At 59.7% G+C, this 12258-nt stretch overlaps 1 protein-coding gene across 2 annotated transcripts; it reads left to right on the top strand.

Moving 5' to 3' along the window:
* The first annotated feature begins 423 nt into the window (after positions 1-423).
* Positions 424-11017, top strand: SIK1 (salt inducible kinase 1). 2 transcript variants are annotated; one of them, XM_035030092.1, is made up of 13 exons: positions 424-630; positions 1067-1183; positions 3440-3503; positions 3680-3841; positions 3989-4113; positions 4201-4324; positions 4905-5128; positions 5439-5588; positions 6002-6124; positions 6227-6443; positions 7038-7316; positions 7850-8081; positions 8598-11017. In XM_035030092.1, the coding sequence occupies exons 1-13, from the start codon at positions 475-477 to the stop codon at positions 8956-8958; spliced, it is 2334 nt and encodes a 777-aa protein (XP_034885983.1). In that variant the 5' UTR covers positions 424-474; the 3' UTR covers positions 8959-11017. The 2 variants fall into 2 exon arrangements, with proteins under 2 accessions (XP_034885983.1, XP_034885984.1); XM_035030093.1 differs by having other exon boundaries at positions 6059-6124.
* The last annotated feature ends 1241 nt before the right edge of the window (positions 11018-12258 follow it).

Consider the following 12258-nt stretch of genomic DNA (forward strand, 5'->3'; position numbering starts at 1 on the left):
CGGGGCGGGAGGATCGGGGGTCGGGATGGAGCCGACAGCGGGCGGCGTGGGGGCGGGTCGCAGCGCCCCGCGGGGCTGGGGTTCCGGGCGGCGGGGTGGGAGTGGGTCCAGGAGCCCCACGGGGCTGGGGGGTCGGGATGGAGCCGAGCACCGGCAGGGGGCGGTGAGAGTGGGAGCGGGCCCACGCGCCGCCAAAGCTGGGGCATCCGCGGTTGGGTTGGAGCCGGCCGCGGACGGCGGGGTGGAGGGGGTCCAGGCGCCCCGCAGGGCTGAGGGTTTTGGGGACCGGGTGGAGCGGACCCGGGCGGCGGGGCGGGCGTGGGAGCGGGCACGCGCCCGGCGGGGTGAGGAGGTTGGATCGGAGCAGAGCGTGGGGGCGGCGGGGAGCGGAGCCGCGTCCCCCGGGGCCGGGCTGGGTCGGGTCGGTCCGGCGCTGAGCGCGCTCCCGGTGGCCCGCAGGTGCGGCCTGGAGCCATGGTGATCATGTCCGAGTTGAGCGCGGCGCCCGTGGGCTCTAGCCAGGGCCAACACAAGCCCCTCCGGGTGGGCTTCTACGACGTCGAGCGGACCCTGGGCAAGGGCAATTTCGCCGTGGTGAAGCTGGCCCGGCATCGAGTCACCAAAACCCAGGTGCGTGGGGCGGCCACCCGGCCCGGCCTGGGGGGACCCATCCTGGGGGCTGCTGGGCGGAATCCCTGCCCTTGAGGTTCCTCATGTAATGTCTCAGCGCTGACAGCTTTTAGTTCCGTGAAGAGAAAATGCTTTATATTATGATTCTGAATAATTCGTACAAATATTAGGGGACGGCAGGGAGGGTAATGACCACATAACCCAGGAGTGCGGTGCTGGGGATCCAGCGGAGCCCTGTAAGGGGAGCCAGCAGAGACTTATGAGACTTAACTTTTACTGTTTTAAGTACTACTGATGGTTACTCTGGTTATTTTTTTCCCCCAACTTTTTGTGACCTTTTAGGGACATAAAGCGTTTTAGAAATGAAGCTGCAAAAAATATAATGTGTAAACAAAAGATTTTTTTAAAACAAAATATCCTTTCTTTTAAACTGTAGGTTGCAATAAAAATAATAGATAAAACTCGATTAGATTCAAGCAATTTGGAGAAAATATATCGTGAGGTTCAGATCATGAAGCTTCTGAATCATCCTCACATCATAAAGCTTTATCAGGTAAGGACTCACGTTTGCCTTTTGCTGTTGCTCCCAGCAAGTGTATTATTTTCAACAATAAGTCTGCAGTTTCTGAATTTTGCCCCTCTTCGGGTGTATGTGGCAGTCAGGGAGTTGGTTGTGTAGGGTAAATTGATTTTTGTAAGCTCTTCAGAGGTATTTTCAATTATTTTCTTGCTTTTGGATCATAATTGAGATTTGCTTCATCAAAATTTGAGTTAGTATTGTCATTCCTTCCAGTTTTAGATGCGGAGGGGTCCTTGTTACATTTAGTTTACTATGAAAACAAAGAACCAGATCCATGTATTGCCGCAAGTCAAGCCTTTCATGTAGAAGGACAGATTTTAGTTAAACGAGACACTTCCGCCTTGGCAGATAATTATTAAACTTTAAAACCGGCAGCTCTTACCAGCTTTTGTAAACTTAGCTTTGCAAAGGCAGCAGTGAGCATTTGTCTTCCCGTTTAGACTCTTCCATCAAAACTGGAGAGATGAAAATACTTTTGCCATGGTGAGAATAGGGCACTTGTCATTTAATCCACGTTAAGAACATTCCTCACCCTGTCCGCCTGTTGGTTTGTTTTGTGACTTTATTTTTGTTATCGTGTTGAAACTAGGAAATTATATCTTTGGAATATAAGCGTTGATTTAATTAGGACGGCGAAGCAGTCTTGTATTCAGCGGCCCGCTTGTGCAGATGAGGGGCAGTCTGCTCGCAGAAGAGGCTCCTTGCCAATGCTCAGTATTCCATCCAGTTGTGTTGGGTGTAAGTTCCTTCTGGTGATTCTCGTGAAGGCCTGGGCCTCTGAGATGAATGTGGCGTGGCGTGTGTGTCTGGGCAGCTGGCAAGGCTGCCTGCACAGTGTGGTAGGAGAGGGAATTAGGAGCAGCGTCATCGGGCTTGTGTCCCTCTGAATGGCCGTTTACTCAGAGTCATTATGTGCAGAGCTCCTGTCACCATCCACTCTGGTTTGTGCTTTGTTTCTGTGTGTGTCATCTGTAAGTTGTGCTACTTTGATAAGAAGTTTCCTCGTGGTCCCTGATGTCAGTGCCCGAGAAACGTGCCTGGCCTGTTTCCGCAGGAGTGGGCTGAAGCCTGTTTTTGGCTTTGCGGGAGGGATGAGCCAGGGTGCACCTTCCTGGTCTTCCTGTCCCTCTGCCGGCCGGTTGTGTGGAGCAGCCCACTTAGACGGCACATGGTCTGCGTCCTCGGAGTTCGAGGCCCTTTCTGGGGGTGTTTGGGTGGCTGAGCCACTCCGAGAGAGGCTTTCATGGGACAGCCGCGCCTGTCCTTCCTCGCGTTCCGACCCTGGTGTGTAATTCTCATCCAGCTCGCCCAGGACCCACAGCATTGGGGAGACACTTCCCTCTTGCCTTGAGGATTTCTAAAACTCAAAACATGTCGGCTCTTCGTTCTTTCTCCGTCTTGCTCTTGAATTGAGGAAAGGGATAAACCGTGGTCTTCTTACTCGCGACTCTGCCACACCCACTGAGGGCCAGGACAGTTAAAACTCTTGCCAACCCACCCTGGATTCACTTTCTTGTTAGATTTATGGCTGAAAGCAGTTGTCCTTACAGTGTTTTTTTTAAGGAACAACTATATTTTGAATCCTAAAGAAGTCTGTTTCTGTAACAGTGTATTGTCTCTGTGTGTCCCTCTGAAATATTTTAAAATACAGGGACGTGAGTTGGTTTTCCTTCTTTTCGTACCACAGATTTTAATTCTGCCTTGTTTCTCAATAAGCTATATTTTAAAGTCTTTTAAAAATTGTTTTCAAAGCAAGATAAAAGTCTCGGTCAGTACATGAACCTGGCGGGTGTACTTGACCTTGGCTGTTGCTATTGACACAAGCTGAGAGGTTCGCTGTACAAAGAGCAGTCTGTCGTAGTTTACCTGTTGCCTCCCAGGCTTCTAGCAGAAAGCCCCAGCCGCGCTCTCCCGGCATCCCGGTGTCCGGGTCTGAGGCCTCGGGGCGGCGGGGCAGGTGGGTGAGCACTGCGATGCGGGCGGATTCTTGTGCATTTCGGCAGGCGGGCTGGTGAAGAATTCCCCTCTGTTGTTTTAAATTCTTTTCTGAATAGGAACCCCCGTATTTGTTCCTTTAATGCAGAGGTGTTTATTTTCTTTTCCTTTTAAAAGATAATGGATGCACTCATCCTGGGAAAGTTAAAAATTCACTGGGGTTCAAGTGGATTGTTTATACCACTGGTATGTTCCCTTTCTGTGTGGTTAAATGTTAGGTCTTTGTGTTTTTAGGTTATGGAGACAAAGGATATGCTTTACATTGTCACCGAGTTCGCAAAAAATGGAGAAATGTTTGGTAAGCCACACCTCTTTTTCGTGCCTGTTGAAAACAGACGGTGGAACTTGTCTGGAATCGCTCCTCCGGCATCTGGGTCCGCCCATCCTAAATTCTACAGCGTTCTTTCGCTGTGCCCCAGAGGACGGCCGGCCTTCGGGGTGTTCGCGCTGTAGCTTTGTGTTGTCGCTCCTCAGATTACTTGACCTCCAACGGGCACCTCAGCGAGCATGAAGCCCGCAGGAAGTTCTGGCAGATTCTGTCGGCCGTGGACTACTGCCACAACCACCACATTGTGCACCGCGACCTCAAGACTGAGAACCTGCTGCTGGACGGCAGCATGGACATCAAGCTGGCAGGCAAGGGGGCCCGGGCCACGCCGGCTCATGGGGCGGGGGTGGGGCGCTTGCCTCCCAGGGCCCCCTTGCCTGCCTGTGCTCACAGCTTTGTAGCCCGGGCCCTGCCGTGTCTGTGCTGACCTCACCGCCTGTTTTCTTGTCCCCTAGATTTCGGATTCGGGAATTTCTACAAGGCAGGAGAGCCCCTGTCCACGTGGTGTGGGAGCCCCCCATACGCAGCCCCAGAAGTCTTTGAGGGGAAGGAGTACGAAGGCCCCCAGCTCGACATCTGGGTAGGAGCCCGTGGCCGCCAGTGATCTCGTGAGTGGCTAAGTCGCCTGGGGCGCGGGCGCTGACTCGCGGCGTGTGATCCTTTGCAGAGCCTCGGCGTCGTGCTGTACGTCCTCGTCTGCGGCTCGCTCCCCTTCGATGGGCCCAACTTGCCGGCTCTGCGGCAGCGGGTGCTGGAGGGCCGCTTCCGTATCCCCTTCTTCATGTCTCAAGGTAGGCGCCTCCAGCCTTCTCCCCCGGCGGCGTCAGCTGCCAGCCTGCGGCACGAGCTCTTAGGTCACCCGGGATGAGGGTTTTGGAGAGGGAGGAGGAATTTATTTCCTGAAACGCCTGCTTGGCTGTGTCTGAGTATGCTGTCAGGTCTGCGAATCAGCCCCGTGTTACCGTGGGGTGTTTACGAGCTGCCTGCAAGAGAAACCCAACCCACTGGGTGTTTTCTCCGTGCCCTAGTTATGGGGCAGGCGGTGCCTTGGCCCTGCTGTCCCCAGGAGAGGGCCTGGTCTCGGGTCCGCTGGGGAGGCTGGCCTGCTCACTGGGGAGTCTAAGTGGCCCTCTGTGCAGGTTAGCAGGACCATGTCCCTCCCGGGGGCCGAGCCCTGGATTGGTGGCTCTCCTTGGCACCAGGCCACTGCTTCTGGTCTCAGCGTTCTTCAGGATAGTCTCTCGTCTGTTTGCCCTCGGGAAGGGAGTCTCGTCCCCAGCAGGGCTGCGGCGAGCACCAGGTGGGTGGTGGCGGGGACGTGCCCACAGGTGGCCCCCCCTCCGGGCTCAGCGGACCTCTCTCATCCCCCAGACTGTGAGACACTGATCCGCCGCATGCTGGTGGTGGACCCCACCAAGCGCATCACCATCGCCCAGATCCGGCAGCACAGGTGGATGCAGGCCGAGCCCTCGGTGCCGCGGCAGGCCTGCCCGGCCTTCTCCGCGCTCAGCTACAACTCCAACCTGGGCCACTATGACGAGCAGGTGCTGGGCATCATGCACAGCCTCGGCATCGACCGGCAGAGGACCGTGGAGGTGAGTGCCCACCCCCCGCCCCCTGCCCCGCGTGCACTTGGCCGGGCGAGGTGCTCCTTGCGAGGAAAAGCAGGCACCAGCCAGTCGAGTTAAAACGGGAACATGGGCTCATTGAAGGGCCAGCTGTCCACTCCTCTAAGGGATATTCTCGGCCACCCAAGAATAACCCTGGGAACGGTCTTGTCGGGAGCGTCAGTCCCTGGAAGGGAAGTGTCTGAGGCACCGCCCCCGCGCCCCACACGGGACCCCGCCGCCCCGCCCCTGCTCCCTGTGGCCTCGCTCTGACCCTGCTTCTCTCCGCCTCCCTCAGTCTCTGCAGAACAGCAGCTACAACCACTTTGCCGCCATCTATTACCTGCTGGTCGAGCGGCTGAAGGAGTATCGACACACTCAGCCCCCCGCGCGGCCCGGCCTGGCCCGGCCGCAGAGGCCCAGGAGCTCAGATCTCAGCGGCTTTGAGGTGGGGGAGCCGTCTCCTTCACGGGGCTCCGCCTTGGATTGTGTCCCCCACCCCCTGTTAGAAATCCCTCTCTGCGACAGGCCCAGGGTGCGAGACGCTGAGCCCGCTGGTCCCCAGGTCACGTCTCCTGCCCATTGGGCATGGGGGCGTCCTGTGTGAGCCACGGACCAGAGGGGGCGCTGGCCACTCTGCTGAGGGTCAGGCACCAGCCCACGGCCGCCTGTTCCTTAACTGTCCCCGGTCTGGCTTCTTGACACCAGGGTGACCAGTGCAGTGTGGCCTTGGAGAGGAGGGTGCATATGTCCTGAGCCCAGTCAGCAAGATGTCAGCCCCATAGCAAAGCCAGTGGGGCCTTTCTTGGGATGCTGCTTGTGATGGTCCCCAGGGCCAATCTGTCCTCTGCCGGCCCCCAGGTGCCTCAGGAAGGCCTCTCCAGCGACTCTTTCCGACCCTCCCTGTTGTGCCCACAGCCCCAGGCCTTGGGCCAGTCTGTCCTGCAGGCTGACACGGACTGTGACCCCCTCAGCTCGCTCCAGGTGTGTGACCTACGCTGGGTGGCCATCGGGGGAGAGGTTCTCCCAGCCGTGGTGACGGCCCACAGAGCCCTGGGAGTTACTGGTTTGTGTCTGTCCCCTCAGCCCTTGCTTTTCCCCCTGGACGCCAACTGCAATGGAGTGTTCCGGCATCGCTCCATCTCCCCCAGCGGCCTGCTGGACGTGCCCATCAGTAAGGAGGTCAGGCAGGGCCCAGGCCTGGAGGAGGAGCGGGGGGCCCAGAAGGCCCTGGCCGGCAGCACAGGCCGCAGGCACACGCTCGCCGAGGTCTCCACCTGCTTCTCCCCGTGCGCCCCTCCGTGTAAGTGTCCCCGTGGGCCAGGGACGTGGGCCTGGAGTGCGGCCAGGGCGGCGGGTTTATGGTTGAGGCTCTGACCAAAGCGTCTGATTACACGTGTCCAGATTTGTCATTTGTTTGACCCCCCGAGGCCATGCAGATGATGCCCCGAGATGCCATGTTGCCCTCCGGTGGCAGAAGTGTGGGGTTTAGCTGCCCCCGGGTGCTGGGAGGGCAGGTCCTCCGTCCAGGCCCCTGTGCGTCCTTGTGGGAGCCCCCCAAGTCAGCCCCAGGGGCAGCTGCCCCCTCCTGGAGGCTGGCCACTGTCGCGGCTCCCAGACTCTGATGGCCTCTGGCCATCATGGACCCCTCCCTACCACGGCTGAGGGTAGGGACGGGGAGGCCAGTACAGCGGTCCGCCCCTGTCCGCAGGCCACATGGGCCACCCCTGGGCCGGAGAGAGGCTGCACCAGGCACGGAGAAGGTGTCCCTGCCTCTTCCTCTCCCAGAGCCGTGGCCACTTTTGGCTTCCAGTGAGAACTGTGGGGTGCCGGAGGGCTGCTTCTGGCCTTGGCGAGTGTCAAGGGCCCCCCTCAGGAGTGCATGCTCCTTCCACAGGTATAGTCATCTCTTCCTCCGCCGCGAGCCCTTCAGAAGGCACCAGCTCCGACAGCTGTCTGACCTTCTCAGCGGGCGACGGCCCCGGGGGGCTCAGTGGACGCCTGGCCGCTCAGGGTCTGGTGGGCACCTGCTCCCCTCTCCGACTGGCCTCACCGCTCCTGGGGGCCCAGTCTGCCACCCCAGTGCTGCAGGCTCAGGGGGCCCCCGGAGGGGTCACTCTGCTCCCCATCAGCTTCCAGGAAGGCCGGAGGGCGTCAGACACCTCGCTCACTCAAGGTGACTTCCCCTTTGGTGCACGCTTCCCGCCTTCCCAGAAGATGCTCTGTGCCCCTGGAGGGCATCACTTTGTCCTGGGGCACAGGGTGTGTCCCCGGTGTCTAGCCAGGCCTGGCCGAGTGGCAGTGCTCCCAGGTTCCAGATGTCCCGGTCTGCTGGGACAGACCCACACAGTCTCCTGGTGGCGGGTCCGAAAAGCCCAGGAGACACTTGGATGCCCAGCAGCTCCTACTCCGGAGGAGGCAGCTCCCGCCTGCCTGCCTGGCTCCCTCCCTTCTCCCAAGGCACTGCTCATGCCCTCCTTAGCCAAAGGATCCTCTGTCCAGACTTGTACCTGTGCCCCCGGAGGGGGCTGTAGTGAGGAGTGACCGGGTGACCAGAGAGTACCCGTAACCCCCGCAGGAAGGCGTGCTGGCCATCTATCCCATCATGTTTGCACTGGGTCCCTCCTTACGCCTCCCCGAGGTCTGCAAACCCAGCAAGCCTTGGGACGGAGATCCACTGACCATCCTGCTTGTGCACCCCCCCCCCAGGGCTGAAAGCCTTCCGGCAGCAGCTGAGGAAGAACGCGAGGACCAAAGGGCTCCTGGGCCTGAACAAGATCAAGGGGCTGGCTCGCCAGGTGTGCCAGCCCTCCTCCAGCCGAGCCTCCAGGGGTGGCCTGAGCTCCTTCCAGTTACCTGCGCAGAGCCCGGGCCTGCATGGCAGCGGGGCCAGCAGCCGGGAGGGCCGGAGCCTGCTGGAGGAGGTCCTGCACCAGCAGAGGTACGCCCGCTTGGCGCCCGTGCCACTCGCTGCGGGAGGACTCCCTGGGACAGCTGGATGTCTTGAGTAACCTTATCTCTTAAGCTCGTCCCCTTGTCCGGGTAATCAGATGAGTGCCCCGCCCCCAGCGTGGGGAGAGCTGTGAGGTCAGGCCTCGTTCCCTGTAGATAGTGGCGGAGGCGGGGAGCAGTCAGGTTTCCTCGCTTTGAAGCCTGCCTGTAAGTGGGGGACGGAGGGGGCAGTGAAGAAGAATGTCACGTCCGGTTGGCATCTCTGAGCTGCTGCAAAAGCAAGGCAGAGAATGGAAATGTCAGGAATCGCTCAGGGGATTAGTCACGCACAGCACTGCGTGTCGGGAGCGGCTCCAGCCAGCGGCTCGCGGGGTGGTCCTTCGGCCCGTCGGCGGGGAACCCCGGTAGTGCGTGCGCCCAGCCGGGCGGCGGAACTTGCTGGGAGGCGCAGCGGGCAGGGCGGCAGTGACCTGGTCTCCCTCCCCACCCCCCCGCGCCCCTCCAGGTTGCTCCAGCTGCAGCACCACCCGGCAGGCCCGCCCAGCTGTCCGCAGGCCCCCCAGCTGCCCCCGGCCCCGCTGGTCCTCGCCCCGTGTGACGGCGCGCTCCTCGTGTCGGGACTCCAGAAGGAGCTGGGGCTGGGGCCCGGCCCACTGCTGCCACCCCACCTCCTGCAAGCCGGGGGCTCCCCGGTGGCCTCAGCGGCCCAGCTGCTGGACACCCACCTGCACATCAGCCACGCCACAGCCCCCCATCCCGCCGCCACGCTGCCCCCCAGCTTTGTGGGTGTGGGGCTGCCGCAGGCAGACTGTGAGCTGGAGGACCTGACGGCGGGCCAGCTGGGCACATTCGTGCTTGTGCAGTGAGCCTCCGCCTCCGCTCGGGCCGCTGGCCCTTCGAAGCAATAATTTCAGAGTATGTGAAGATGTCTCCGGACTCGAAGCCAATAAGTTTCTAGAAGCGAAACAAGCAATACGTTTGGTGTTTTGGCTTTTTAGTTGATTTTTTGTTTTATTTTTTCCTTGCACTGAGCAAATGTAACTCTGAGTAGGGCCTGGAAACTTTCTGAAGAAAAATAATAATTGAGGGGCGTGTCGGGGTGGGTGGACGGGAAGGGGACGGAGGGCGGCAGGGCGAGAGGCGACGGGGCTGGGCTGGACGGCCAGCGCCACTGCGGTCGGTCGGTCGGGGGTGGCGGGAGGGGGCCACGGGGGCGGCGGGGGCCGCGGAGGGATTGCCTCGGGAGAAACCATGGCGTGAGCCGCGTGTTCATCGTGTGTGTGCCTGTGTGTGTTTAGTATTCTTTTTTTTTTTAGTTACAACTCTCCACTTCCCGAAACATTTACACTTCAGAGTGAGAACTGTGAACTTTCTGCTTTACACATCCGTTTTTTTAAAAAGCTCTATTGGCCAGCCCAGGAGAAAGTAATCTACAAATTCCTGGAATTCTCTACCCTGAAATCAGGGCCCCAAGGACGGTTTTTTCCTTATTTTAGGTGAGAACTTTGATCAACTGCTCGAGCGTCGGGTTTCCAGGATTCTTCAGAGGAGGCACAGGAAGAAACTGGAGGGGGGTGGGTGACGGTGAGGCTGGGGCTCCGGCCCGGGGCCCGTGGCCTAGAGCCCCCGCGTGCCTTGGAGGGCCCCAGAGAGGTTTCTTCCTGCTGCTCATCTTATTTCCGCTGCTAATTAAGTTTTTATGCATTTCATTATCAGGGTCCAGAAAGAACAACCGACTGGGGTGGGGGACGTGCAATACGGCAGGGGTGCGGCCGGCGGGCAGGAGCAGGGGGGCACGGTCCCCGCCTGGCCACCCCGCCTGCCGCGGCCGGCTCCTGATCCGGGGGTAGCCCTGCCTTCTCCAGGCCTCCCGCTTGGTAGGCTTTCGTTCAGGAGAATGACACGAGAGGTCAGATCAGTGTTGTTCAAGCTTTGTTCCTTTTTTAAAGCAGACGTTGTACATGTATATAAATAGGAGACAAATATACACTACTTATTTTTTATATTTTTTACTACACTTTTGTGTTCCTGGTTTGAATTTTCCTCTCTGGTAACGTTACAAAGCGCTAGCACTGGGTCGGCGTGGAGGAGGGAGACGAGGTGCATCCTCCCCTGGCGGGTGAACGCAGGTGGCCGCTCTGTCCGGCAGCAGCCGCCTCACCCCCCTGCACCCGTCGGTCCCCGACCCTTTCCCGACCCAGGTGCCTTCAGCTCACTTTGGCTCTTACAACCTACAGTATTAACAGGGGAAAGGTGGGCATTTGTAGAAGCCAAAGACTGCCCAGGCTCCTGGCGGGCAGGGAGGCCGCGGGGCACGCGCCCGGCTCTGTGCGTCTGCCCAGCTTGCTGCTCCCGGTCCCCCCGCCCCTGCCGCCGCCGCCGCTGCCCTGTGGCCGTCGCAAGCCTCGGGGAAGGGACTGTCCTCGTGCCTGGCCGCAGAGAAATCACCAAAGCCTCCCGCTGGCTTGTAGCCGGGGTCTGGGGGCAGGAGGGCAAGCGGGCAGCCAGGGCGCAGGCCTCCGGGTCCACAGAGGCCGCCCGGCTGACTCCCACGCGAAGGCGGCTGGCTCCCTTGTTCCACTCCTTGCTGTCCTAACGCCACAGATCAAAGGCCTCAGAACCATGACAAGCACTTTACTTTCACGGAGATTTTCTTTCTGGCTGTGAGTCCCGTGTCTCTGCGTCTCGTGTGCAGGTGTGTGCGACGTGTGTTTGCTAGTTTCCCACAGTGCTGTGGGGCAGGCTGGGCGCCTGGTTATAGGCACTACGTGATCTAAGATGTATATAGTCTGTTTTTTTACCATAACTGATTTAATTATTTTGTTTCTTATGTTAACATGAGAAATGTATGCCAAATGATTAGTGGGTGTATGTTTTTTAATTTAATATTTAAATAAAATATTTGGGGGAAAACCCTGGACCTTTCCCTGTGGTTCATCTCTGGGAGTGTCTTCCCCTCCGAGCTGCTTCCTCCAGCCGCACGCAGGGTTCTCGTCTTAAAGAAGGGGGCACGGTGCCGGCTCCCACATCAGCCTGGCCACGGGGAGCCCCTGGGCCCCTGGCAGCGGCCGCAGCACCCCACACCCCCAGAGCTGGGACTCACCCGCCCCTGAGCGTCAGGTCAGGGCACGGGAGGAGCGGCCTGGGGCTCAGGGCACCTGGGCCTTGCTGGTTCTCCCTGCCTTCCCGGGGTGGTGGGCGGTGGGCGGCGGGCTCTGCTAATGTAGTTCTCCTCCCCCACCCCCCCAAGAGACAGAAGGGGGATGCTGGCGCCAGGGGCTGGGGAAGGGGAACGGGGAGTTAGTGCTTCATGGCAACAGAGGTCAGTGTGGGGACGATGGAAAGCTCTGGAGACAGATGGTGGTGAGGCCATGTCATAACATGAATGGACACCTAACCACAGCTAGGATGGCGACTTTCATGGTACAGGTAAAGTCTAGATTCTCTTGGGGAGAGGCCCGGCATGGACAGTAGGGTCCCCGTGGTGCAACAGTGAGTGAGAGGGCGGGACAGAGGACAGCAGGCTGGGACGGACCCGCAGGGGTCCCGGGAAATGTCAGGGTCTGTCGGCCGGCCTGGGGATGACAGCACGCCTGACCAACTTCAGCAGGTGCTCGCGTGGGAGCAGCTACGACATCCCTCACCGAGCTGAGGCTCTGGGCGGCGGGAGCCGTGAGGGGCCCTGAGGGGGGTGGGGGGCCCAGCCTCGCTGTGCGCCCCGAGCGAGCTCTGCAGCACCCCGCGCCTGTCCCCAGCCAGGCCGCTGAATGCAGGCTGTGTGGCTTCGGCGGTGGAGGAGACTACCACGTGTAGACCTGGCGTGCGGGGCCCGTGGCCCCCCAGGAGGGAAGACGTGTCAGAGGACCAGCTTGCTCGAGGCTTAGCCACTCGTCTCAAGGGTGTCGTAGAAAATGCTGGCTCAGGTAGCTGTCTTCCTTCACCAGGTGTGTCCACTTCCAGCCACAAGGGCTCGCGTGTAAACCAGAGTCCCTGGGTCCCCCTGGATCACAGGTCGAAGACTCCCCGAGGAGCACAGGGGTGTGAACCCCCCACAGAAAAACGCACCCCAGAACAGAGCAGCTCTGCTGGGGTGCGGTTGACACACAGCACGACGCGCCCTTCCCACGTGTGTGCTTCAGTGAGCTGTGACAGCACACGGACCTGTG

The sequence above is a fragment of the Mirounga leonina genome, unplaced genomic scaffold, assembly GCF_011800145.1.
Source record: "Mirounga leonina isolate KUSES-001 unplaced genomic scaffold, KU_Mleo_1.0 Mir_353, whole genome shotgun sequence".
Classification (NCBI taxonomy): Eukaryota; Metazoa; Chordata; class Mammalia; order Carnivora; family Phocidae; genus Mirounga; species Mirounga leonina.

Excerpts from the sequence above, each read along its gene's own strand:
- SIK1 (XM_035030092.1), top strand. The coding sequence starts at position 475 with ATGGTGATCATGTCCGAGTTGAGCGCGGCGCCCGTGGGCTCTAGCCAG. Across the intron at positions 631-1,066 it reads ATCGAGTCACCAAAACCCAG|GTTGCAATAAAAATAATAGA; the intron begins GTGCGTGGGGCG and ends TTTAAACTGTAG. Across the intron at positions 6,444-7,037 it reads CTCCCCGTGCGCCCCTCCGT|GTATAGTCATCTCTTCCTCC; the intron begins GTAAGTGTCCCC and ends CTCCTTCCACAG.